This window comes from Mustelus asterias, chromosome 7 (assembly GCF_964213995.1).
Source record: "Mustelus asterias chromosome 7, sMusAst1.hap1.1, whole genome shotgun sequence".
Classification (NCBI taxonomy): Eukaryota; Metazoa; Chordata; class Chondrichthyes; order Carcharhiniformes; family Triakidae; genus Mustelus; species Mustelus asterias.
The window spans coordinates 64,750,283-64,777,668 of NC_135807.1; the positions used below are offsets into that span (position 1 = coordinate 64,750,283).

Below are 27,386 nucleotides of genomic sequence, written 5' to 3' on the forward strand. Positions count from 1 at the left end.
ATTGTCAAAGGATAGTCCTTGTTGCCCCGCGGCCAGTCTCTGGTTTGTCATGGTGGCTCAAATGCATATGATACAGCAGCCAGACACAGATTGAAGAAGGCATCATGAGAGGTTCCATGATAGCAGACATTGACCTGCACAGTAGCAGCTGGATATAAAGAGACCTTTTTGTTGTGATACATCTTAAAGTTAATATACAGTGCCTGCAAAGTGGCATGCATGCAGGCGTTAATATCCTGGGAGATATTGCAAATATAACTGCTCCAGTTTCGAAGGTGCCAGATGCACAGATGTTCATGGCCTTGGTGACCTCTACTAACATTGCCATCCTGATTCTATTGTAAAGCTGCACGGCAGCTGCGACAGGTGGTATGTATTAATGAGGACATACTTAATGAAACAGAGATGTCTAACACACTGTCCATCACTGAGGTGCAGGAGAGAGGACTGCTCTCAAGACACCCTGGGTAAATATGGCCTCTTGTTGAGAATATTCTTTCATCTCCCCGCTCCTCCAGCAGTTTATCCTGCTCTGTGTCACTTTTACTCTTTCACCCTGTCATGCAGTCGTCAAAAGTGGATGCTACTGAACCCATGTCTGGGAGCAAATCATTTGTGCACTGAACTTACATCAAATCTGTCTAGGCATCTGCAATACATCTTAAGCATGCCAGTGATTTGTTTGATCATATATCCAATGGTAATATGACGCACATTTGGTGCTACTGCACTTCACAGGTTAGGTTTCTCATGCATCATCAGCCATGTTTGAAGTGATAGACCTTACATCTTAACAGCCACCTCTAAGTTTGCTTGCAGGTCCAAAGATGTCAGGGAACTCGGCACAAGAGCTGCCTTGGCACAAGAGCAGTATGGTGGCTTCCCTATGGTATGCTTCTGCATACACCTACAGAAATATCTTTTTGGGGTTCACACCAGATGAAACTGAGACCCTTACAGTTCAAAATTACTGCAGATAGTTCAGGATCACCACGTATTTTGCTGTACATGATGTCCAGCACCTGTGGAAAGTTAGAATGAGAACCTATTCATTTGAACTGGTGTCATCATGGGCAAAGTTTATAGAATTGCTAGTTTTGAAAAACAAACCCTTTTGCATTTTTGTTTTTATTCATTCGTGGGGCATGGGCATCACTGGCCAGTATCAATTGCCTAGTTGCCCTTGGAGGGCTATTGCTATGGCTCTGGAGTCACATGTAGGCCAGACCAGGTAAGGATGGCAGGTTTCCTTCCCTAAAGGACATTAGTGAACCAAATGGGTTTTTCCGACAATCGATAATGATTTTCATGGTCACCAATAGATTCTTAATTCCAGATATTTTTTTATTGAATTCAAGTTCCACCATCTGTCATGGTGGGATTCGAACCCAGGTCCCCAGAACATTAGCTGAGTTTCTGGATTAATAATCTAGCGATAATACCATTAGGCCATCGCTTACCCCCATTGTGGGTCACCTACTGGAAGGTCTTGATATGCCTCCATCAGAGCACTGGAAGGATCCAGAGGCTAAAAAGTTAAGGATACTAGTGATTTGACACATCCTGGTCATATGTTTATAGGTCAGGCAGGGAGCTGGCCTACCTCTAAGGGGCTACAGGTAAGTCCAACACCCGACATGACAATTGAAGACATCGAAAGTCAAGGGAAATTAGATTAGCCTCTGACTGTGGTGTCTCCTATGAGTTGTAGCGTTCCACTGATAACCGCTCTGTTGTCCAGCTTTTGGTCTCTCAAGAGCAGTTGCTGTTGTTACTGTTGCATCTGGTACTGATCATATTGCTCCTCATCTAAGGTGCAACCTTGGGCAGTCAAGGCACCACCCACCCTGATGTGATTCAGAAAACCTCAGGAAGTGTTGAATGTAAATTCCCAGCAAAAGTACTGAACACACTCTATCCACTCGTAGATAAAAAAGCAGCTGTGAGTACTGGCTAGTTAGTTTCCATATATTCAAATCAGCTAGTGAATCGCCACTAGATTCTTAAGTTGTTTTCAATAGTATGTTTCAAACCAGGGATGCTACATGAATTTCACATGTGTTGAAATATGTTTCCAATTAAGTGATTGTCATTTGTTAATAGGCTGTCATACCCTCCTACAGGGGTTGCAAACAACCAGAAAGAATTAATCAATGACCTCTTAATGGAGGCACCCTTATGTAGCAGTGAATATGATATGATTAAAGTTCATATTCAGTTTGATGGAGAGAGGAATCGATCTAAGACTAGTATTTTAAACTTAAACAAGGGCATTGGTGAGACCACATCTAGAGTACTGTGTATTGTTTCGGTCTTTCTATCTAAGGAAGGACATACGTGTGTGCGTGTGCATGCGTGTGCGCGCGTGTGTGCACGCGCGTGCAGTTATCGTATGAGACAAAGTTGGACAGACTGGACCTGTATCCATTGAGTTTAGATGATTGAGGGGTGCTCTTATTGAAACAGAGAAGATCCTAAGGGAACTTGACACGGTGGATGCTGAAAGGGCGTCTCCCCTTGTGGGTGAGATTAGAACTAGTTTAAAAATAAGGAGTCTGCCCCCCCCCCCCCCCCCCCCCCTCCGCCCCGTACCTCCAGAATTTTTTAAAATTGGGAAATGGAACAGTTTGGGACTCATGATTAATTATAAAAATACCTGAGGATAACTCCGATGGGATGTGAGCAATTAATGCCTAATCCTCTCTATACCATCACTTTAAAGTTATGTCAAAATAGCTGACCCCCAAAATATCCCATAGTGTTATGTGCTTTTGTCTCATGATTCGCTGTTCTGTGCTTTGTCTGCCTGGTGTTTTTCTGCTCTTGACGCCCATGTTTCTGGGAATCGGAGAATGAAATCTCGACATGAACACTTTACAGGTGTTCTTGAACAGCAATTTAATCTAATTCAAACGTAATTGTCAGGGTACCAAAAGACAAAAATGCTGGAAAATCTCAGCAGGTCTGTAAGGAGAAAAAAGAGCTCAGGGTCATCTGGACTCGAAACATCAGCTCTTTTCTCTCCTTACAGATGCTGCCAGACCTGCTGAGATTTTACAGTATTTTCTCTTTTGATTTCAGATTCCAGCATCCGTAGTAATTTGCTTTTTATATAGTTGTCAGAGTAATTAGACTTAAACTTTTCATGTGCTAATTGGAGTTTCCATTTTCAAAATATTTAAAAGCTCAACTCAAACTATACTTAGTTTATGCATTTCACAGTAATTTTATGTATATTTTAATTAGAAAAATGATACAACACTGTTGAACAATTAAAAAAAAAATTCAGGAGGTTTCAGAGATTATTGCTGGCAGCCATGTCGATACCAGTTATCTATCACAACTGAAAGAACTTAGCTTTTCGGAGTTGACTGCTGCTGCTTGTGGTCACAGCTGCAAGTAATTGTGCTTCCAATTCTCTTTTTCAGTTCCTCTTGTGGTTTGGAACAATGGTGGGGGATAATTGAGATGCATTCAAGTGTGAAGGGAAAGGTAAATAAAAACAGCTGACTGCATGCTGAGTAAAAACCGTTAAGCTGTCAAACAAATAAAGTTTAATTATTAGTCACAAGTAAGGCTTACATTAACATTACAATGAAGTTACTATGAAATTCCCCTAGTCGCCACATTCCGGCATCTGTTCAGGTCAATGCACCTAACCAGCATGTCCTTCAGACTGTGGGAGGAAACTGGAGCACCCAGAGGGACACAGGAAGAATGTGCAAACTCCACGCAGGAGTGACCCAAGCCGGGAATTGAACCCAGGTCCCTGGCGCTGTGAGGCAGCAGTGTTAACCACTGTGCTGCTGTGCCGCCCCACAGCAAATGAGTTAAAAGAACTGGAGCCAAAGGTTTTAAAGGTATTTCAAAGGCTCTTGGCACTCTATGAAGATTCAGAATCTTGAACTAAATGCTGTGTTACAACAATGGGGCTAAGTGAACAGCTGTGGAGAAGGGAATTCCCTCCCATGTTAAAGTGAGTGGCTTTTGTCAGTCAAAGGACTTGAAAGGGATCTTTTCATACCTGCAGCTTCCTGGACAGAGAAAGGGGAATCCCTTCTTTAGAATGGAGTGCTGCGGTGATTTGGAAGCCTGCCAGCTGTCCTGAGGGCATGGAGGTTAAAGTGGACCTCGAAGGTTTCAGAGGATACCCACAATAGTGAATATCTTACCCCAGGATGGTATCTGCATTAACCATCCTTAAATTGAACACACCTTTCCCAGGACTAGAAGGGGCAATCCAGCCATGGGACCACCATCCTGGGGGAGAGTGGCAAGGTCAACCCTTTGCCTCAGGCTCACCCAATCGCCAGGACCCTGCAGCCTGCAGCAGCAGAGGAGCACGTGAGCACTGGAGCTACCTCCTTGACCCCACCCCCCCTTTGCGGTCCAAGGCATCAGGCCAGGGTGTCTGCACCATTGGCACTGCCAGGGGGCGGGGTCTGAAGGGGGGCCCGAAGGTCAGGTAACCTTCATCCCTACGTGATGTGGAGGTGGGGCAGGGGCGACCTGTTATTTGAATGTTGGGGGTGAGGGAAGGATACCCCTCTTTTCTGAGGGGTTGGGAGTGCTCTTCTTGGCTGCGGTGGAGGGGGGGGGTCACCATTTCTGTTTTTGGGGTGAAGGGGACCTGTCTACAAACACTATGTTGAGGAGCTGAAGATGTTGGCTACCTTCTCTGAAAAGCCGGGTTGGCCAATGTGATTCCTGAGATGCATTAATTTGCAACTATCAGGTGGGTGAATCCCACCTGATAGGAGCTGCTAGTGCCAGGGGAAACACTCCGCTTTCCCCTCTGGCGTGGGCACTTTGTGCTGACTCAAGAGAATTGCAGCCAACATCTTCAGCCCCTCACCTCTTTTGAAGGGTGCCTATTTCCAAAGTTAGTTCTAGTTCCAAACAACCTTCCTAACTTTCTTCCCTTCCCAAGAAGTTTCAAGCATCTTCATCCCTCCAGTGCAGCATTGTCCTTTAGCCACAGTTGTAGTTACGGCAATTCTGTTTTTACCACATCCACTAATTTTAGTAGGATCCATGTTCTGCGCACTCACACAATAGAGGCAACCTGAGTGTAGTTTGCCTGCAATTTTTAGTTTAAAACTCATACCACAAGAGAGAGAGAGTAAATAAGGAAATACAGCACTCGCAACAATGAAGAAACACTTGCAACTGTTCGCACATTTTCTTCCCAGTTTTCTGGCAAACTCATAAAAAAAGTTTAAGTTTATATATATGCACTACATGAACAAGTATTGAGTTTATGTGCAACATGGCTGTGAATTCTTATTTTGTCAATTCAATTTTCATTTGTTAATCAGAAATACAGTAAGCCCTATCTGGATTCCCAACTCACCACATCTGGCTAATGCTTATCTTTTTGGAGAACATTGTTCCAGTAGACATCCAAAGTGTGACCATGGTAAAGTTGGCACCTCTCAGAATTATTCAAATAAACTGATCTTATGTGACTCTGAATGCTTCGGCAGGGTTATCTGTGGGACATCCAATTCACTGTGTTCACATAACAGGGCCAAGGAATTCCATCACATAAAGCTAGGAGCATTTTATGCATATACTGTATACTTACATGGCAAATATTTAATGTTGTGTACACAGTGGGCTCACAGCTAATCTTGTTAGCAACCTTGCACATCTTTTATAGTCTGAAACAGAAAGCACACAATGGATTTTTGTAATTAAATATTTAGAGAACAATTACTTCTGTGAACAATTTTATTCAAAATGTGGAGAAAATTCTTGATGGTTTTAATAAATTACTAAACTTCATTGTTAAAAACAGAGCCTAGTCCAGAAATTTAAACTCCAAACGAAATTGTGATCACCCTTCACTGATTTGCCCCCACTGGAATATTCAATAAAGCCCCCGTGCTTTAGGAAGCATGCAAAAATTTTGGATAATGCTTGGAAAAGATTTACGGGAATGGTTTCGGGGATGTGACTTCAGTTGCGAGGCTGAATTAGAGAAGTTGAGATTTTTCTCTGGAGAGAGGAGAAGTTTGAAAGGATATTTGAAGAAGACATCAACATCATCAGGAATCCAGACAGAATAGATGGAGAGAAACTGGCATAAGAGTCAAAAATTAGAAGATGGATGCAGATAGAACCAAAGGCAACATGAGGAAAATCTTTTTTTACGGAGTGAATGGTTACAATTTAAAATGCTGTGCCTGAGTGGGTGGTCAAGGCAGATTCAGATATGCCTTTCCATAGGAAATTGGATAAGCACGTGAAATAAAAAAAGTTACAGTGGCAGGGAAAAGAGTCAGGGAATGGAACTAACTAAACGGTTCTTGCAAAGAGTCAGCACACGTTTTTCTGATCAAATGGCCTGTTTCTGTGCTATAGCTATTCCATGATTCTGTGAGGAAATTAAACTAAGATTTCTTATTTTATTGAAATAAGGGGACACAAGTATAAAAAATGAACTTTATTTTAGCAAAATCAAGGTTAAAAAAAGATTTGGCTTCAAGTTGCAATTTTCACATTCTCAGAATGTCCCAAATGCTTATTTCTGAAGTATTTTTCAAGTGTAGTAGTGTATCATTAAATTAGCAAAGACACTTCCCCACATTAATTACAATTATACTGCCATGGAAGAAATGCATCTCCCACCAATTTCCAGTGCAAAATGTGTGTCGGCCATAAAGATGCCAGCCTCAAGCTCAACCAGAAAATGGGCCTTAGGTTTCATTTGTAAGAAAGTAGAGAATTTCAGACACTAGTCGTGTGTCTTGTAGCCTTTTGGGACCTGGCCAACTCCAGCCAGCTCAGTCACCAAACCCGGTAGGTTTAAGGAGGGGTGAGGAGAGGAGGCAGTGGCAAATGGAAAGATGTCTGGCAGATGTCAAAGTATTTTGCAAAGCTAGTCAGTGCACTCCTGTTCCTCCTGGCTCCATTCAATGAACATGTTTTAAAACAATTTTCAGGGGTGGGATTTTCTGGCCGTGCTCGTCCCAAGAACGGAAAATCCCACCCGAGGTCAACAGACCTTTGCAGGGTCTGTGTCCCACCTGCTATGATTCCCAGACCAGGTGTTTCACAGCGATTCTCACAGCACATTTAGGAAAGACGGGTTAATCCACTGAAAATCTGGATGGAATACCTTCAACCTAAGCTGTGACCATCTGTTTACCAACTTCAGTCTGCGTCCTACATTTTTATTTATGGGGTCCTAATCAGCCAACTCAAGCAACCATGCTGCATCCCCAGAGGCCACCAGCATCCAATTTGGTAGTCAATGCATTTCTGGGAAGGAATTAGCATGGAGATTATGACCCAAAATTTGACACCCTCATCTTTCTGTTTTGTCCAAGAAATGGAGAAACAGAATTAAAATTCTCCCTTCGTGATTTCAACCCTCACCTCACACTTTCATTTCCAGAAGCTTAATGCTGCTGGACAAAGGTTGAAAATGTGATAAGAACTTTGAAATTGTAACTTGCTACCTTTGAAAATTGATCATTTTAAATTTTCGATGGAATATTTCATTTTGTTTCTTGATTCAGAGGAGACCACCCAATGGACAGCAGATGTTAATGAACTTTGTATCCTTGATACAATGACATTCACACAGTGGAATTGGTATCTCAGGATTATAGAAAAATAATTTACAAAACACTCCAATAAACATTTTATGTTTGTGGATAATTGTAAAAAACCTAAAGAATCGAGAGTGCAGGCGTTCACACAAAGCCACCAACTAAAATTGGCAGATCAAAAAGTGTACTATTTACATTATTCAACACCACTAAACTTGTTTTTCTCCTGGGGAAACTCTTTTATTTCAAAGCAGATGAAATGTTAACGCTGCACAGCGAGGGAGAAAAGCAGCTTCAAAATCTGAGGCATTGGGAAAGAATGAGTTGGAGTGGGAGAATGAGCAATAAATCTTGATTTCAACATTGTGAGGTGTGGTGCATAAGAAAAAAATGCATGGCAGCAGATTTGGCAAAACACAGCAGGGAAGCTCAATGGTGCTGTCCCATATTTGACCTGTAAAAGCTCAGAAAGGAAATATCTTTCAAATGGTCAAGTTTTTTGTTCTGTTCAGGCTGCAAGCGAAGTGTTAAACAATCAGAATTGTATTTACCCTTTCTGTTAGTGGTCTAATGAATATTTTGACATGGTGCAAAGATGTGAGTGGCACAGTGCCACAGCAGTTAGCACTGCTGCCACACAGTGCCAGGAACCTGGTTTCAATTCTGGTTTTGGTTGACTGTCTTTGTGGAGTTTGCACATTCTCCCCATGTCTGTGTGGGTTTCCTCCGGTTTCCTCCCACAGTCCAAAGATGTGCAGGTTGGGTGAATTGGCCATGTTAAATTGCCCCTTAGTGCTCCAGGATGTATAAGTAAGGGGGATTGGCTGGATAAATGCATGGGTTACAGGGATGAAGTGGGCCTAGGTAAGATGCTCTGCTGGAAAGTCGGTGTAGACTCAATGGGTCAAATGGCCTCCTTCTCTACTGTAGGGATTCTATGAATGCTGCTGTTACACCACAGGTACTGCTTTGACAGCTGGCACTTTGGCACAATTTCATGGGTCTCTGCTGGCAGTAATCATGAGGGGAGTGGGAAGGAAGCCTGGGAGAGGGAGGGTCTTAAGTCTCCAATGGTGTCCAGAGGAACATTCTGACCCCCCCAGGAACACCGTATTATCGCCTCCACCATCCCAAAAACTCCCAAAAATAGCATAATTTCTGTCTTTATCCTCTTTTAAGCTTGTCCATCGTGTTAAGTTTCCCAGGTGAGACCAGCACCAGATCTTGCAAGACAAGCACAAAGTCAAAATTATATCAGGGTCTCACTCACATCATCAGACCATGACTTTCAAATTTAAAAGGGCCCACAATTGTTCCTGGCCTGCTTAAACAGGTTTCTTAAAATAAGAACATAAGAGTGGAATCTTCCATTCCAGAGACTAAGGCCAGGGTATCCTGGCTCCGTCGTAGCAGGATCCTCACTGGGAGATTCAGCTTTCAAGCCTAAAGTCCATTTGCTTTTGGCAGGACCAGACAATATCAGTGGCGGATGGTGCAGGAAAGTCTTGCCCTAAGTGTGGGGGTGGGCAGGTTTTGAGGCACATTTCCCATTGGGTGGCATGGTGGGAAATTGCATTCGATTTAATGCTCAGAAGTTCATTAATTAATCATCAGCAAATAGCTCTCCTAATCATATAGTAGGAAAGCACTGATTCATCCACTGGGGTGAAAGGTCCAGGAGCCAATTTTAAATGTTACCTGAACATACACAGTGCTCTCAGGAGGCCAGTTGTCTATGGGAAAGTTCTTGATGTGGTTCTTCCAAAGGGAAAAACTACTCCCAGCTTCAGCAATGATTCCCTTGAGGCCTTCATTCATGAAGTCTGTCAGCTTGAATATTCTCTACTCGAGGGGTGGTACCAGGAGACCCACCAGCCTCACCTTGCCTGTCTGGGAGGGGGTTGCAAAGGTGGTCAGCAATCAGCAATCTGCCTGAGAAATGCTATGCAGTGGAGAAAGAGGATGAATGATCTCATCTGCTCCGCCAGGGTTGGTCAACTTTCAACTCAGTCCAAACTCACATTCATAATGGCATCATGCACTCAGGGATCACACGGCTCAGGGATTCCACACAATATTAGCTGGAGACACATTGACACTGACTCTCTCACAGATACTTTCACATCACCAGTATCTCATCTAACATGCCAAATGATCTCCATCCTCAGCCCTCAGTTCAATCAGTCTACATCATGCACCTTTGTAAATACATTTGCTATTCATGAGAATGGCCTCATCATTTGAAAACATTGCGCATATGCATCTGTGTGCCCTCTTTTTGCGAGGGGACTCCATGCTCCCAATTAGTGATCACCCAGCCCCCCCCCCTCTCCCCAACCTTTGTGAGCCTCACATTCATTTGAAGTGTAGCTGAGTCATGATAGTTACTCGGCCCTTGTGTTATTTCAGCGAGATGTGTCAAATTCTTCATTGGAGGTATCTGCTAAATGTGTTACTAACCCCTACTCCTTACATGGCAACATGAAGTTAGGTTGCTCAATAGCCTTGGAGGGGTAGCTGTAATTGTTTTTCAGAATGAGAAGGCTGTCCTCATTGGTAGTGCCAAAGAACAAAACCTGTAGCCTTTGACGCAGTGCCTGTGCTGTGTTAACTTTCACTTTCCAGAGGGCATAGATACAGGGTTCATAGCTGACCTTTCCAAAGGTTGGGGCCCATTGAAACACGAGGGCTGAAGGAGAAAGCCTAAATGCTGAACCTCCTCTCAATGTTACTGGTTGTAAATACATTTCAGTGCACAGGCATGTCATTAAAGGACTGAAAGAATGTGGTTGTGCCCCATTACCTAGACCTTACTCCTCCTGGACTCTTCTGACTATCAGTGTGGCATCGGCATGTCTTCCGCATGGTGTTTCTTTGAAGGCATCCTCACCGGAAGCTGACCCTCATCTCTCCCTTTAGGTCCCTGCCTCTCCTGCTCTCCATCATCTGAAGAGCTCTCAGCCGCCTCCATGTTTGGCATTGATCCCCCCATTTGGAGGGTCAGGTTGTGACGGATGCAGCAGACCACAATTATGCAGGACACACTCTGTGGAGATAACTGCAGAACCCCACCTGAGTGATCCAAACATCTCTTCAGGAAGTCAATGGTCTGCTCAATGAATGATGGTGTCAACCAATGCACTGAGAAGGCACTTGAAGGACAATGTATGGGTGTCATGAGCCGTCATTTGAGGCATCCACAAGCAACCACCCCTGTAATTGCTGAAATCCTTTGAATATCTGTTGTTTCTCCTTGGCACCTGGGCGTGACTCAGGATATGAGTCATGGGAACTCCCAGGGTACCTGGCACAAAAGTGCATGATGTGCTTCTGATCACACGCTGGTTGAATGTTCAGTGAGTGAAACCCTGTCTGTTAATGAATATCAGGGACTTCTGCCATGGAGCTGTCAAAGCCTCATGTGTGCAAGCAATTGTACCCTGAATTCTGGGGACGCCTGAAATATCTGCAAACCCCAGAAATCTAGCCGCCTGGCTGGTTTTATTGAATATGAATTTCACATAATGATGAGACTAACTGTAAAGGGCATCCATCACCTCCTTGATAGGTCTACTGTGTATCCCTGGAATGATCCACAGGCAAATAAAATTGAGGTGTCAGTGACCTTCGGGGCACTGGTAGGAGATATCCTCCCAGTCCATGCGGCATTTGAACTTCCCACAAAATGTGGCAGATGTGATCTCACTCATCCCAAATAAGAAAACCTTCTTCATTAGACTCCTGGTCGTACAAGTCACCTCCAGGGATGGGTGTGAATTCCTCACCCTGTCGGTCTTACTGAGCCTGCCCTGGACTATGGACTTCAGGTTGGACCTCCTCTTGAAGCTGTGCTGGGTGATACCAGGCCCTTCTCCTCCTTAACCTGAACACTGCCATCAAGAAGGCAGGACTGAGTGCAGACTCCATTATTCAATCCTCCTTCTCCCTGGAGACTGTTAGAGATTAATGATCACTGGGAAAGTATAGTAGATCTCCCACTCGCAAACAGAAAGCAAATGTCATTCCCCGGAGCTGCATCTGCAACATGAGCTGTTTGCAGATGCAGCCTTGTACCTGAGTCATAAACTCACAGATCTAAATAACCAAAATGCCCACCCTAATACTTGATATCTCAATTTCACAGAGGTTGAAAGAGGTTTGGACATTTCCATGAAATGTGCCACCCAACCATTGGCAGGTCTGTAATCTCTGATCTAGTTTGCTGATCAAACTCAACTTGCACTTCAGCAATGACTGGATATCCTTTGCTCCATTATCCATGGCAATTACAGAAAACACATGAAAGATTGTCATTGATGATCTGGCTATTGTAGCAGTTGTTTTTCCTTGACACTTGGCTGCATTTTCCATTCTCATATACCTCTCTGTTCATCTTTAAATGGAGCAACTATATTGTGAAGCCAATAAGTGGGAATTTCCGGCCGCACTTGCCCCAGGACCAGTAAGTCGCGCCCGAGGTCAACAGACCTTTGCATAGTCCTCTCCCGCTCGCGATGATTCCTGTGGCAGGCGGGACAGGAAAATTTCAACCAATGACTCCTACAGTCTCTTGAAAAAGTGCCTCAAAAGGCACAAATGGCTCCAACTGCACTTTTTCAAGGATGATTTCCTTTTTCCTCTTAGCTCTGAGTCTATCTCAATGCTGTGACTCTCAGCAGTTTGAGGGTGCCCCCAGTTAGGGTCCCTTAGTCCAGCTGTGGACTCCTTCCACACGGCCTCAGATCCCTCCCCTGCAGACTCTTTTCCAATTTTAATTTTAAACTGGGCAATAACTTTGGGGTTTCAAGATTGTCCCTCACATCTCTGTAACCTTCCACCACCATACAAGTATTAATCTTAATTAAAAATCAAGCCCTTTAAGTACTTGAGGTTTAAATCTATTGACATGTTATCATTTGGAAGTTCAGTACATTCATATTATATTCTTCTCTCTGCAATAAATTGCATTCCTTTAAAAGTACTTCACTAATGAATCTAGGCAGGTCAAGTACTTTTCTTCGTCTGGGGGGCATCGTCTTTAAGAAGCTGAAGCTGCCAAAGATTAAAAATGTGACTAAATGTGTGCTATTAATATTGGCAGTACAATCTACCCTTCAGGGGTAGTGTCAAAATGGCTAGTTTCAGATACAACCAGAAAGAGACTGGATATGTAATAGGATCTAAAACTATGCAGATCCAAAAAAAAATAATGTTGCCATCTTCAAAAAGCCCAGCAATAACTGAAAATGGAACAATGTAAGAAACTAATACCAAAACTTAGGGTTACAGTCCAGTTAACCAGAAACTATAAAAAATAATTCACCAATGCCAAAGAACATTCTGAAGGCAATTTGTGTAATATGTCGAGAAGTTTAAGGCTTCTGATGTTAGTTGTGTCCAAGGTTTCAATGCAAACATCTATATTTCACCCTGCAAACTATCATTAGATGTAATTGCAATAGTATTATCATTAGACCTCCTGTTGTGATGCATGCTGTTTTCTTTATTCATTCATGTGGTCAATGTTGGCTAAGCCAGCATTTCTTGTCCATCCCTAATTGCCCTTGAGAAGGCAGTGGTGAGCTGCTTTCTTGAACTGCTGCAGTCCATGTGGTTGTGGAGAAAGTTCCAGATTTTAATCCAATGACAGTGAAGGAACAGTGATATATTTCAAGTCAGAGTGATAGAGTGATGTGTGGTTTGGAGAGGACCTTACAGGTGGTGATGTTCCCATGCATCTGCTGCCTTTGAACTTCCAGATGGTAGCAGGCCTGGGTTTGGAAACTGGTGTTGAAAAAATCTGCGTGAGTTGTTGCAGTGGATCTTGTAGATGGTACACACTGCTGCCACTTTGTCAGCGGTGGAGGGAGTGAATATTTATGGATGTTATGCCAATCAAGCTGGCCATTTTGTTCCGAATGGTGCCAAACCTCTTGAGTGTTGTTGGAGCTGCAGCTTTCCAGGCAAGTGGAGAGTATTCCATCATATTCCTGACTTGTGCCTTCTGGGACTGAGATGATTGACTTCCAACCACCTTTTTTTGTGCCAGGTATGACTTCAACCAATGAAAGGTTTTCCCACTCATTCCCATTCACTCAAGTTTTTCTGGGCTCCTTGATGCCACACTTAGTAAAATGCTACCTTGATGCCAAGGACAGTCACTTTCACCTCGCCTCTGGAGTTCAGCTCTTTTGTCCATGTTTGAACCAAGATTGTATTGAAGTAAGGAGCTGAGTGGCCCTGGTGTAACCCAAACTGAGTGTCAGCAAGCAGTTTATTGCTGAGTCAGATAATTGCCGCTTGATAAAACTGTCGCCAACCCCTTCCATCACTTTACTGATGAATGAGAGTAGACTGATGGGACGGTAATTGGCCGGGTTGGATTTGTCCTGATTTTGTGTACAGGACATGCCTGGGCAATTTTCCACATTGTTGGATTTTATTTCCTGTTGCAAGTTTGTGGAATATTTCAACGTAATATGACTGTAAACCTTTAGTTTTTATCCTCTTCTTTCTACCAGAAATAACAATGGACGGGATAAGTTACTTTTATGAAAAGGTACCTTTCTGGAAAATTCTCAAGACAAGTTTTGGAACAATCCATGTGCAATAAAGTGTTGTTTATTCAGTACAATTACTTCAAAAGTTGATATTTTTATCTACCAACAGTCCATTCTGGAAGATGATCCTTTTGTAAGTACAGAAATCCTACCCAGACAAATAATTTGAAATTAAAGTAATCAGTCATATATAATTAGACTTTTACTATTAATGCCCTGTGTTGTTACAGACATAGAAGAACTCTACATTATTTCCTGTATAATAGCTATGTCCTTTAGGACTTGGCCAGCTCGGTCTGTGGTGGTGTTATCGAGCCACTCTTGGTGATGGACATTGATGTCACCCAACAGAGTATATTTATAACCTTTTCACCCTCAGTGCTGCCTCTAAGTGGCGTTCAACATGGAGGAAACTGAATCATCAGCCGAGGGGAGGGGTTGATACCTGATAATCAGCTGGAGGTTTCCTTGCCTATGTTTGACCTGATGCCAGGAGACTTCATGGGGCCCAATGTCAACATTGAGGACTCTCAGGAAACTCTCTCTAAACTGTATACCAATGTACCATGACCTCTGCTGGGACAGCATATACCCAGCTTTGACAAAGGGTCGTCTGGATTCAAAACGTCAGCTCTTTTCTCTCCTCACAGGTGCTGCCAGACCTGCTGAGATTTTCCAGCATTTTCTCTTTTGGTTTCAGATTCCAGCATCCGCAGTAATTTGCTTTTATACCCAGGGATAGTGATGGTGGTGTCTGGGACATTATCTGTAAGGTCTGGTTCCATCAGGATGACTATGTCAGGCTGTTGCTTGGCTAGTTTATGGGACAGCTCTCTCAAAATTGGCAGGAACCAAGGTTGCTTGCTAGGCCATTTCACATTTCGGAGTCAACCACATTGTTGTCTGGGGTCGTATGTAGGCCAGACCATATGAGGATAGCAGATTTCTTATCCTTAAGGGCATAAGTGAACCAGATGGGTTTTTACACCGCTCAGCAATTGTTTCATGGTCATCATTAAGATTTTTGATTCCAGGCTTTTTTAAAATTGAATTCAAATTCCACTATCTTCTGTCATTTAAACGGTTAACCATTTAAACCAGGTCCGCTGAGCATTAGCCTGGGTCTGTAGATTATTAGTCCAGTGACATTAACTCTATGGCAACACCTCCCCATAGGGATAAAGAGAGTTGCGGTGATTAGAGAGAAAGTCCATTTATTTGAAGGTGACAAGCACGGGGTATCAAAAGTAGACTTTGTTCTACAGAAAGAATGTATCAGTGATATGATCTGCAGTACCCCTTCCAGTAAATGTCACCAGTGTAAATCTGCCAGTGGTTCAATCCAGCAAAGAATCAGAAGCAAATACAGGTGTCTGTCAGCATTATAACATGGTTTGCACTCGCATTGAAATCAGTGGAAATGAAAATCAGCTGGTGTCAGTAACAATTGGCCAATCTGTAATGCGAGCGTCAGTCATTCTTCTGCCTTTGTGGGTGGCTCAGAGGGAATATCGGTGGAGGGCAGCAGGTCAGAGTTCAATTGAAAAACTATGGGATGCAGAGATACTTAGCAGTTTATGTTTCTTGGAATTGAGGGGTAGATTTTGTCTTTGCCACTCAGATGCTTAGAATCACCTTATTATAGAAAGGCAAGCCGATGGAGAGGATCGCATGCCAGAAAATGAAGCTGCCTGACTTTTCTTCTTTTCGAAGAAAATTTTATTGTGGTTAAAAACATGGTCATCCTCACTCCTCTCTGCACTTTAGCCAGGTGATACTTTATACTGAGGTGATACGTTATACCGAAGCAGAAAATCTCCCCCAGAGGTTTATACTGTAGTACTTTGCATTAGACCCAAATTGGTTCTCTTCAAACTGCCATCTTGCCTTTAGACCCAAGGCTAAATTTTAACTGAGTAGGGAGCAGAGTATAGGAGGTGCCCCAATCCATAATTTTCCTTCAATCAAAAAGAGATTATCTGGTTATTAACGTTTTTGTTTGCTAGATCCAGTTGTGCATAAATTGACTGTAGTGCTTTACCAATTCAGAAGAATAACAATGGCCCAAAAGTAATGAATTGGCCCAGAAATTTGGTCCAGCCTCAGGCAATTAGCTTCCGATGTGTTTCCCAAAATGGGCAAAAACAAATTTCCAACCGTTTTTGTTTAACTTGGACCTTGATTTGGAAGAATAACTTGTGGGTTTATAAGTGATGAATAGTGAACCTTGTATAGTAAAACTGGGGTGCTGTTCAGTGACAGAAGCGCAGTGTTGCTGCTTTGATGATGCTCAACATTTTCCACATAGGAATGCAGTCATTTTCCAACATCAAACTTCAAAATCAAGAAGAGATTAAGTCTTTATTTTTAAATTGCATCACAGAATGCTTTGACCGCAAATTACTATTTGCTTTGGCAAAATGCAATCGTATCAAGAATTACTTCATGTGAGGAGCTATTTCAGGCTATTTCAATGCAGCAGGACATCTGAAATATTTCATTAAGAGCTTACATCTGGCTAAAAGCATCATTCTGAAATATTGTTTATTTTCAGAATTTTGTAAAGTTCCTCATGTGGACAGATCAGGGTCTGGGACACACCTAAGGACAGGCATGATGACTGCACAGGAACTTCAGTCACCATTTCATTGTAAACCATAAACCCTCATCAAGGAATCTCATTGGAAGTGTTGATTTGGATTTGAATCATCAATATCTGTGCTGCACAACTCAACACAACAAATTAGTGAACATTTAACAAGTTGAACACGAGCACTAACCTCATTAATAACTCAGTTTTTCTCACCTGCTTAAATTTAGCTCAAAATGGAATAAAACAAGGGGTAGTATTTAGCATATTCTGCTGGTGTTGGTTACAGAACAGGTCTGTTAAAGGAGTCTTCTGTATGTTAACAGCAAGCCTTTATTAACTACTTGTATCTATATAGTAAAGGGAACAGGAGTATATCCATCCTCGGTCTTAGCGTGTCTCTGAACATTCCACACTGACTCTAAGTCTAGGTCACGTGCTTTCTTACATCATTGTGTGGGCAGTACTGTGCTCCTTCCCACATTAATCCTGTGTGCACTGGTTCCTTCTACAGAATTAAGAACCAACCTAAATCTGCCCTCAGGCCTTATCTAAAATTTGTAATGAGCTACCGACACCTCACAGACAGCTGACACAATGAGAGAAACACTATTTAGGCTGCTGGCAGCAATACATTCTGGGATGAGAATTAGAACAGATTCTGGCTTTTGAGGCAATTGTGAACCCCTGTAGAGTCAAGGGGGGCTATCACTGAGAGACAAGAAGGGCCGGTGAACAGTGCTGGCCCTTCACCTGTCTTGTTCATTGATAATTAATTTTGCAAAAGGGTCCTTGAACAGTTCTTATGCCCCTCGTAGCATCTCAGAAGGTGTAATGTCAGTTATAGGTGCATGCTGGGAAGGCTAATAAAAAGGGACTCCATGAAATTAGCAATGGGACCAGAACCTGTGAAGTCTGGGCACTGCTAGATTTTCAGGCTTTGCAATCACTTAAGCTTGAGGAATAAGCACAATGTTTACTAACTGCTATTTAAATGTCTACGCGTACATGTTTTCTTTTCAGACCACTGTCACGAGCATAACTGACAACTCTTGATATATAAGAATGATGGATAGATTTTTTAAGAGTTACATTCCTTTATGCCTTACATTTTGTTTTATTTTACACAGTAGCATGTTCCTACTGAGCTGCATCGAATAATACAAGATTCATAAGGACAGATGCAGCTGGCACGCAGGCTTAAATTAATCTGGTTATCTACTCAGACAAAGCCGCTGGGATGCATTTAGTGCAATTCTTCAGTATAAAACAGCTGCATTACAGCAACTGGATATGTCGTAGTATTCGGACTGACCTATTACTAGATCCTAAGTTCCAAACCAACTCAGGCTGGTGGCCTGAAAATCTCCATTGTGTGTTGGCTTTAAGATTTCTGTGTTGAATAAATTTGGGTGTCTCAATCCAATTGTTAGTAACACAAATGACTTTAATCACACACCGAGCTGTCAACTTCATTCCTTTCTGAATTGACTTTGAGGCAGATTGCTGGGGCCTTTACACTCCGTATTACAGCAGAGGTGTAAATGATTGATGCTGACCCTGTGTGACCAAAAAATATTTCTTATATTTCTCAGCCTTAAAGTTATATTAAAATAAAAGGAAAGCTTTAAAGACGATTCTTCAAATGCTAGATATGATTTTTTCCACATTAACCGTTTGTGATTTCATCAAGTTTATGGTTGCCAAATGCTCCATCTGAGGGGAAGATAAAAAGGCATTCCAGAGGCAAAAGCTTAGAATCTGATCACTGCTGCGACATAAAATTAGCTTCCTCATAACTTATTTAATCGGGACAGAAGTCCCAGCCATAAATGCAGCTCAGAAAATATGTTTCATTTTATTTTTGGGATGTAGGCAACAACATTAAGAAGGGAGATAAAAACAAAATACTGTGGATGCTGGAATCTGAAACAAAAACAGTAAATACTGGAAAATCTTAGCAGGTCTGACAGCATCTGTAGACAGAGAATAGAGCCAGGATGACCCTTCGTCAGTGTAGGAAGACAGCATTGATTTTTTTTAAATCTCTTGCTATCTGAACACTATTTTATGAAACAATTTGATCTCTAATCCAAGACAGTTTTTGTGGCCCAGATTTCAATGTAAATGAGAAATTGAACAACAAGGGAGGTTCTGCAGTTTTCCTGTCCACATGGTTGCACAGAGACCCACTTTCATAGGCAACTGGAGAAATACCGAGGCTGCTGTTTCTCAGTGGTGCCATAACCATCCAATTTGCTGCAGGGAGACAGTTTTCAAAAATGTGTTCTTAGGATGTGGGTGTCGCTGGCAAGATCATCATTTATGCCTCATCCCGAGTTGCCCTTGAAAAGGTGGTGGCAAGCTATCATCATGAACTGCTGCTGTCCATATAATTTAGGTACACCCACAGTGATGTTAGTAAGGGAGTTCCAGGTTTTAAACCCAGCAACAATGAAGGAGTTGTGATCAAAGTGTGAGTGGCTCAGAGAAGATCCTGCAGGTGGTGATCCCATACATCCCTGCCTTTGTCCTTCTATAGATGATAGGGATTGTGAGTTTGGAAGGTCTATCAAGACAGCCTTGGTGAGTTGCTGAAGCATATCCTGTAGATTGTACGCACTGCTTCCACAGTGTCTTAAAGGTGAGTAATGAACGTTTAGGATGATGGTTGGAATACTGATCAAGCTGGCTTGGACGATGTCAAGTTTCTTGAGTGGTGTTAGTACTGCATATCCAGGCAAGTGGAGAGTACTCCATCACATTTCTAACTGGTGCCTTGAAGGTGGTGGACAGGCTTAAAGGAGAAAGAAGGTGACCTCCTCTATGTGGCCACTGTACATATCTGGCTGGTCCATTTAAATTTATGGTCAAGTTTCAAGATGTTCATAGTGGGGCCAAGTCTGGCTCTATTAGGCATAGACTGCTTCAACATCTGAATTATTGAGAATAGTAATGAACACTGCAATCATCAATGAACATCCCCACTCATGACCTTATGTTGGAGGAAAGACCATTGACAAATATTTGTGTCCGTTTGTCTCAGTAGGTTTCATTAATACTTTTTGAATCATAAGATTATGGTTCAGGTTTCCATCAAGAACCTGACACTCTTATGCACTTTTAAGGAAATATACTCTGTAACCTTAAGTTGAAACTCTGCCTGTCCTGTTGAAGCAGTTCAGCAGATGTTAAATATTGAAGCACACTAATTACCTTGTCAAAGCTTACATGTCAGAGCAGACAGAGGTTTAATCTCCACAGATCAGTACGCGATTATTAGTTATTGATGACTTTACTCACTGCTGACTCATCTGTATTGTAGAATGATATTGAACAGCTATAGTTTAGCCAATAATGTGGCACAATTAACTCGCTAAGCTGGTTGGTCACCACTGAGCCCTATAAATGCAACGTTTGTTATCTGTTTTGTTCCTGACAATGGTAGTATTCTGGCCAACATTTCTCCATCAACCAACAAAATCAGGTAACTGATCATCTTGCTCTGTGTAGAATAGTGAAGGGTTAAGTTAAAGTTTAGTTTATCTATTAGTGTCACAAGTAAGCTTACATTAACACTGCAATGAAGTTACTGTGAAAACCTCCTAGTTGCCACACTCCTGCGCCTGTTCGGGTATACTGAGGGAGAATTTAGCATGTCCAATACACCTAACCAGCACATCTTTCGCACTGTAGGAGGAAACTGGAGCACCTGGAGGAAACCCACAGGTTAAATATAGAGTATAGGAGGTACTTCGTCATTGTGCCTATGCCAATTTGATAGCAGAGATATCCGATTAATCCACTCACTTGCTCCACATTTTCCCTTTGAATATTTATCTAATTTTTCCTTGAAAGTTACGATTGGACATAATTTTATCACCCTTTCGAGCAATGCATTCCAGATCAGAACAACATGCTGTATAAAATATGTTTTCTCATGTTGCCTCTGGTTCTTTGATCAGTTCCTTCCAATCTTTGTCCTTTGTCTATTGGTGCTTCTGTGTGATCACAATTTATTGTGTGTGATTCTAAACAACTCTATCAAATTTCGGTGGCTAAGTTGGCAGCATTCTTGCATCCAATGTTGTGACTTTGAGTTCCACCCTGCGGCCAGAATTTTCCATCTCCTGCTGCCATGGGAAAACACGCGGTGGGACCAATGAGCCATTAAAACCTCTGCTAACATTGGCAGGACTGAAAACTTCCACAGGCGTGAAGAGCTATTTTGACCTATGACTTGGGTACTGAAATCCATGTTGACACCAGTGCAATAGTGAGGGAGCTCCTTACAATTGAACATCTGCCTTGTGGATGAGATATTAAACCAAGGCCCCATCTGCCCTCTCAGATGGACATAAGTACTGATGGCATTAATGCAAAGATGAGAGATTATCCCTGGTGTCTTGATAAACATTTGTCCCTCTCTCAACATCACTGAAGCAGAAAATTGGGTATTATCAACTGTTGTTTGTAGGAGTTTGCTGTGTTTAAATTGACTGCTGTGTTTCCTACATTATAATAGTGGTTATTGGCTATGAGATGCTCTGAGACAATCTGTGATCATGAAAGGTGCTACGCAAATGCCATTTTTAAAATTTTCCTTTTACTGGATCGCCTTGAGGGAGAACTCCAGCAGCATCTGCAGTTTTACCACAATTGAAGTTATGGAGAGATGGTTGTGTAGTATTACTGTCACTGGACTAGTAATCCAAAAGCCCTGATGACCTGCGTTTGAATCCAACCATGGCAGATGGTGGAATTTGAATTCAATAAAAATCTGAAATTAAAAATCTGATGGTGATTGTCATAAATACCCATCTGGTTCACTAACGTCCTTGAGAAGGAAATCTGCTATCCCCTCCTGATCTGGCCTATATGTGACTCCAGAGCCTGAAATGGCTGAGAAAGTCACTCAGTTGTCAACACTATCATGGACAGATACATCTCTGGCAGGCAAGATGGTGAAAATGAGGTCAAGTATGTTTTTCCCTCTTGTTGGTTCCATCACGCTCTGCCACAGACCCAGTCTAGTAACTACCTCCTCCAAGTCAATAAAAAGGAATGAAACCGGACCGACCACCCAGCATTAACCTGAGCAGTGGAAATGACAATGATTAACCCAGCCCTGTTGACCCTACAAAGTCCTCCTTACTAACACCCGAGGGCTTGTGCCAAATGTGGGAGAGCAGTGTCACAGACTGGTCAAGTAACAGCCTGACATAGCCATGCTCACAGAATCATACCTTACAGATAATGTGCCAGACACCACCATCACCATCCCTAGGTTTATCCTGTTCCAGATGAAATGGCAGCACAGTGGTATACAGTTGGGAGGACATAATGACCAACTTTGGATGGACAGTACATGCTGACCTCGGCAGTGATGCTGAAACATCATAAATAAGTTTTTAAAAGTTCCACATCCCCAGTGCGATTCTAGGAAATATCTTCCCCCTTAAAACTTAGCATTGATCCTAATATATGCTGCCCAGAAGTAAACAAGATATTCCAGCTAAGGCATAACCAGTTTGTCGAAAAGATTTAGCACAACCTCATTGTTTTCTTATGCTATCTCTCTATTAATAAAACTAAGAATCCACTTCAAAGGCCTTTTCAATGTGTGCTACCACCTTCAAGGATTTGTGTACATATGCACTCAGATCCCTTACAAACATTGGGTGGGTTTTTCCAGCCTCACGCAGCCCAAGACCACAAAGTCCTGCCCGAGGTCAACAGACCTTTAAATGATCTGCCAAATTTTCTGTCCTGTCCACTACGATTCCCGAAGCGGTGGGATGGGAAAATTCTGCCCAGTGTATCGCTTTGTTTATTCTATTTATCTTCCTTACCAAAATTTATCACTTCAAAATTCACTGTGTTGTCACGTGCCGGCCCATTTTACCAATGTATGTCTGGAAACCTGTTTCTATCCTTCTTACTGTTTATACTATTTCCGAGTTCTCTGTTATCTGCAAACTTTGAAATTAAATCCTGTATACCAAGTTCAGGTTATTGATATATATTAAAGAGCATCGCAATACACTTTCCTCCAATCTGAAAAATTATTCATTACTACCTTCTGCTTCCCTTTAGTCAATTTTTATACACCCTTTCATCATATGAGCTTTAGTTTTGCTGACAAATCTATTATGCAATACTTTGTCAAACGTATCTGCAAATTCCAGGTACACAACCGGAATACAACTTTTCCATTCCTTCATCAAAGAATTTGGTCAAAATAGTAAAATACTTTGGGCAGGATTTTCCAGCCACCAAGAACGGAAAATCTCGCCCGAGGTCAACAGACCATTGCATGGTCCTGTCCCGTCTGCTATGATTCCCATGGCAAGCGGGTCAGGAAAATTCTGCCCTTTGTTTTTAAAAAATATCCATGCTGACTTTCATTTGTTAGCTCATATTTATTTAATGTTGTGTCCAGATAATTGTTTTTAAAAGTTTCCTCACCATCATGTTAATGTGACTGCCCTGTAGTTGCAAATTTTGTTCCTCTGCCCTTCTTCAAAACAGGGTGTAACATTTGCAATCCTCCAGTCCTCTGGCACCACTGTAGGTCTAAAAAAGATTGGAGAATTTGGCCAGGCCTCCACGATTTCCACTCTTACTTCCCTCATTTGAAAGCTGCCAATATACTTTTCTACTTTGAGGACCTTGCCAACTTTAAGCATTTCCTCAGTAGTAAAGGTGCAGTCTAAGAGAACAGTGTTTCCCTCACTGGCAACAATTTCATGATCATAAAATAGTTATAGTGGGGAAGGTAATTGGCTCACCAAATTCATTGATCCAGAGAGACCCTAAAAATCCCCTGCAACACCCAATGGTTTTGTCAATGTGTCCATTGTTTTCACCTTTACTCACCCAACTGGAAGATTATTTTGCATATCAACTACTCTTCATTTGAGTCAATCTTCTTGGTATTGATCTGAATTTGCTATTTATTAAAGTGTAACCTCTCAATCTGAAATGCTTGGCACCAAGTCATTTCTAGAGTTCAGATTTTCTGGATTATGGGATAATTATAGATTATAGAATCAAATCAAATCAAAGCACAGTTGATAAAATTATCTGCTGCAGTATAAAACATTCTAAAGCAGTAATAAAAATATTTATCCAAACGCTGTATTTTCCTTGTTTCTGCTCCCAAAGTACTGCACTAAAACGATGCTATGAGTTGCTTACAAATGCCTAAAAGATTTCTGGACAACTGGTGTTTCCAAATAATCTATTTCCAGACTGGAGAGTTTGCTGTGCACTTTGATATTTCCTCCCCATGTCTTAATTTAAAATAATATACCACTGAAGCAAAATTCACAACATAATGACTATGTTAGATGTGATTCTGCAATTAGGCAACATTTTCTAAATAATCCCAAATATTCTAAGAATTACAGTAGCAAACAATTTAAGATTATCAACTGGGCTCACAGTGTAGTTCACTTGTGCACACTAAAAGCTACATATATTTAGGGATCTGTCTTTTGCTGGTGGCACGGTGGCATAATGGTTAGCACTGCTGCCTCACAGCACCAGGGACCTGGGTTCAATTCCAGCCTTGGTCACTGTCTGTGTGGAGTTTGCACATTCTCCCAGTGTCTGTGTGGGTTTCCTCTGGGTGCTCCAATTTCCTCTCACAGTCCAAAGATGAGTGGGTTAGGTGGATTAGCCATGCTGGATTGCCCCTTAGTGTCAGGGGGATTAGCAGAGGTTATGAGGATAGGACCTGGGTGGGATTGTTGTTGTGCAGGCTCGATGGGCTGATTGGCCTCTTTCTGCACTGGAGGGATTCTATGATTCTAAGAAGAATATGTCCCCGCATTGCATATTTTTTTAATAACCAAAAACATGGAGGACAATAACTTCCTGGTGCATTTGCCATGGCAATAGTCGAGACGAATCAGATCTCACTTGCCAATCAATCAGCATCCCTTTTATCATGCAGTATAAATTGTTGTTCCTCTTGAAATTAGACATTCTTGTCTCTGTTCTGATAAGAGCAAGACAAAAAGCTTCAACAGCAATACTTTTTTCAGCAAGTTCTTTACTAATAAGTGACTATTTAAAGTAATATGTTAGTTTTTATCTATCTCATTCCTTTAACTTTCCTGTACAATCACCTCTCAAATGCCTCCTCTTCTCCAGTCATTCCATGTACTTCAGAGCTTTGACACTTTTGATAATCAGCCTTCCTGCTCTTGAATATCTACCTCTTGACTCAGTGATTGGAATTGGTACAGGATTCAAGGTGCAGTTTGAATGAATGCTGCACAATTTGACCCTGACTTCCCTTGATTTATATTCTACTTTTCTGGCTACCATTCTATAGGGCTTTGTCGATTGCTACCATGTATTAGTTGGGCATATTTAGTGTTGAGTCTGCTAAGACATCCACATTTCTTTCACCTTCATTCTTAGCTATTTCAATCCCATTAATGGATTATGTATCCCACTTATTTTTCCTTCCTATATACAGTACATTTCATTTGATGGCATTAAATTATCTTTGTTAATATTTTGTCCACATGCTTATTTTGTTCAACTTATAGAACATAGAACATAGAACATAGAACATTACAGCGCAGAACAGGCCCTTCGGCCCACGATGTTGCACCGACCAGTTAAAAAAAAAACTGTGACCCTCCAACCTAAACCAATTTCTTTTCGTCCATGAACCTATCTACGGATCTCTTAAACGCCCCCAAACTAGGCGCATTTACAACTGCAGTTCTGAGTCACTGATATTTAAAATAAATCACTGTATTTTAAACACTTTCCACTATTTCTCAGAAATCACTCACATATTCAATTCTCTGACAATCTGATATTTCTTTAGCTAAGTATTGTTGATGTGGCCATATAAATTGACCTTTTAAGCCTTGAAAAATCCCTCAATAATGGGAGTCAACTCCTGTGCTGATTAATAAAGTGAACCACTGGCATGGTTTTGGATCGTTACCATTTTGAAATGTCACCACGAACCGATGGAAAGAATGAACACATTCAGCAAAATTTAGCCAAATCTCCGGTCACTGTGGCAGGATGGGAAAACCCCGCCAGCACGAATGGTGGTAGGATTCCAGCCTTGATCTTAGCCAAAAGTCCAAGATCAGTCAATTTATGTGCCCATGTTTTACAGTAACAGATTTTCCATGAGATTTTACTATTTACATAGCGAACGAGAATTCCACACAAAGTTTGCTGTCGGAAAATAACAGGATTTGTTTTTCTTTAAAGTTCAGTAAGAAGTCTCACAACACCAGGTTAAAGTCCAACAGGTTTAGTTGGTAGCATGAGCTTTCAGAGTGCTGCCCCTTCACCAAGTGAGAGCTTAAAGTTGACATGCATGCAACTATGATGTATTAAAAAAAGAAATGCACCTAGCTTGCAGTTCCTGTTTGTTCAAATGAACTTCCCATTGTTAGATTTCTGAGTCAGTTTTTTCCCATCAAAACACTTCTGAATGCAATTTTAGCCAAATACTTTTGATGTCAAAGATCCTCTGAAGTAACTAATTGGGGTCAGAAACTGAAACCACTGTTTAGCCTATGTGTGGTGGAAAACATCCTCTTGGTAAAGGAGTTTAAGTCAGTATTAGGAACCCCATCTGGGTGCTTGACAACAGCAAATTACCATTTAAATACATATAGAACTAATTCCAGAGGCAATGGCACTTTTGATTTTTGTACCTAATGCTTGCCCTCTCCAAACAGTGAACAGTGTTCACTACCACACACACACACACACAACCACACACACAGAGGAGGGGTGGGGAGGTGGGGGGGGGGGGGGGGGGGGCGGTGTAGAAAAGATGAGGATTTACAACTATGGTCAGCAACAAAACTAGAACCAGAGAAATGAATATTAGTTCATGTGATTTGCAAAGTCTGAGAAGTCAATGTCCAGAGGGTGTTTCTTTTATGATGGAGTTCAGTCCAGTTGAGCTTTTGATTCGAGACAAGAGCATGAAAATCCTTGAAACATGTGATGATTGCAGCACAATGGGTTTTCTATGCTTCGACCACTTGGCAGACTATTTATGATCAGAGACTTTTAAAATCAAACAGGCTTTGAGAAGTTGAGAGATGGTGGCCGGCTGCTTGGTCAGCCAGGAGGTGCTGGAGTTTTTTCCAATTGATGTTAAATCAGCAGTCTGAGCTGTGAGGGCAGAAATGTAATATTAAAATGATCCAAAAGGCATGGGGTCATGTGGTATGAACCATTTATTAGCTAACTGCAGCCTCAAAAGCAGTTTCTGTGCTCCTGGCTATAATCTACTGTTTCCCTGGTGGCTGTTAACACATTTTCACATATAATGAGTTTCAATGTCTCTGTCTTTGTTACCATCCTGGCTGGCAGAGTCAGTTCTTCTGTTAGTTAACTAGTTTTGTGGTTATGATGAAGTCTTACAGTGGGCTGTGGATTCCACAGATATGGGAGTAGAACTCTTTTGTTCTTGTAGTTTCTTCTGGAACCTTCCAGAACAGATAGACAATCATGTGAGTCATGTGACTTGCAGCAGCCATTTTGTGGTTCTGAAGAGATCCATTTAAAATAGCAAAAAAGGATAAAGTTTTGATACATACAGTTTTGATTGCTTTTCATGTCATATTGACACAACAGTATTCATCAACTAGAGATCATGTCATTTCAACAACAGAC

The 27,386-nt window shown here is 41.8% G+C and overlaps 1 protein-coding gene across 1 annotated transcript in view; it reads right to left on the reverse strand.

Annotated features, from left to right (window-relative positions):
- Positions 1–5,587: 5,587 nt before the first annotated feature.
- The window catches only part of alkal1 (ALK and LTK ligand 1), a 45,974-nt gene continuing 24,175 nt past the window's right edge, over positions 5,588–27,386 (reverse strand). Inside the window, exon 4 of the mRNA XM_078217072.1 lies at positions 5,588–5,663. Within this exon, the coding sequence (XP_078073198.1) occupies positions 5,599–5,663 (65 nt within the window). The 3' untranslated portion in view covers positions 5,588–5,598. The remainder of the gene's footprint in view (positions 5,664–27,386) is intronic.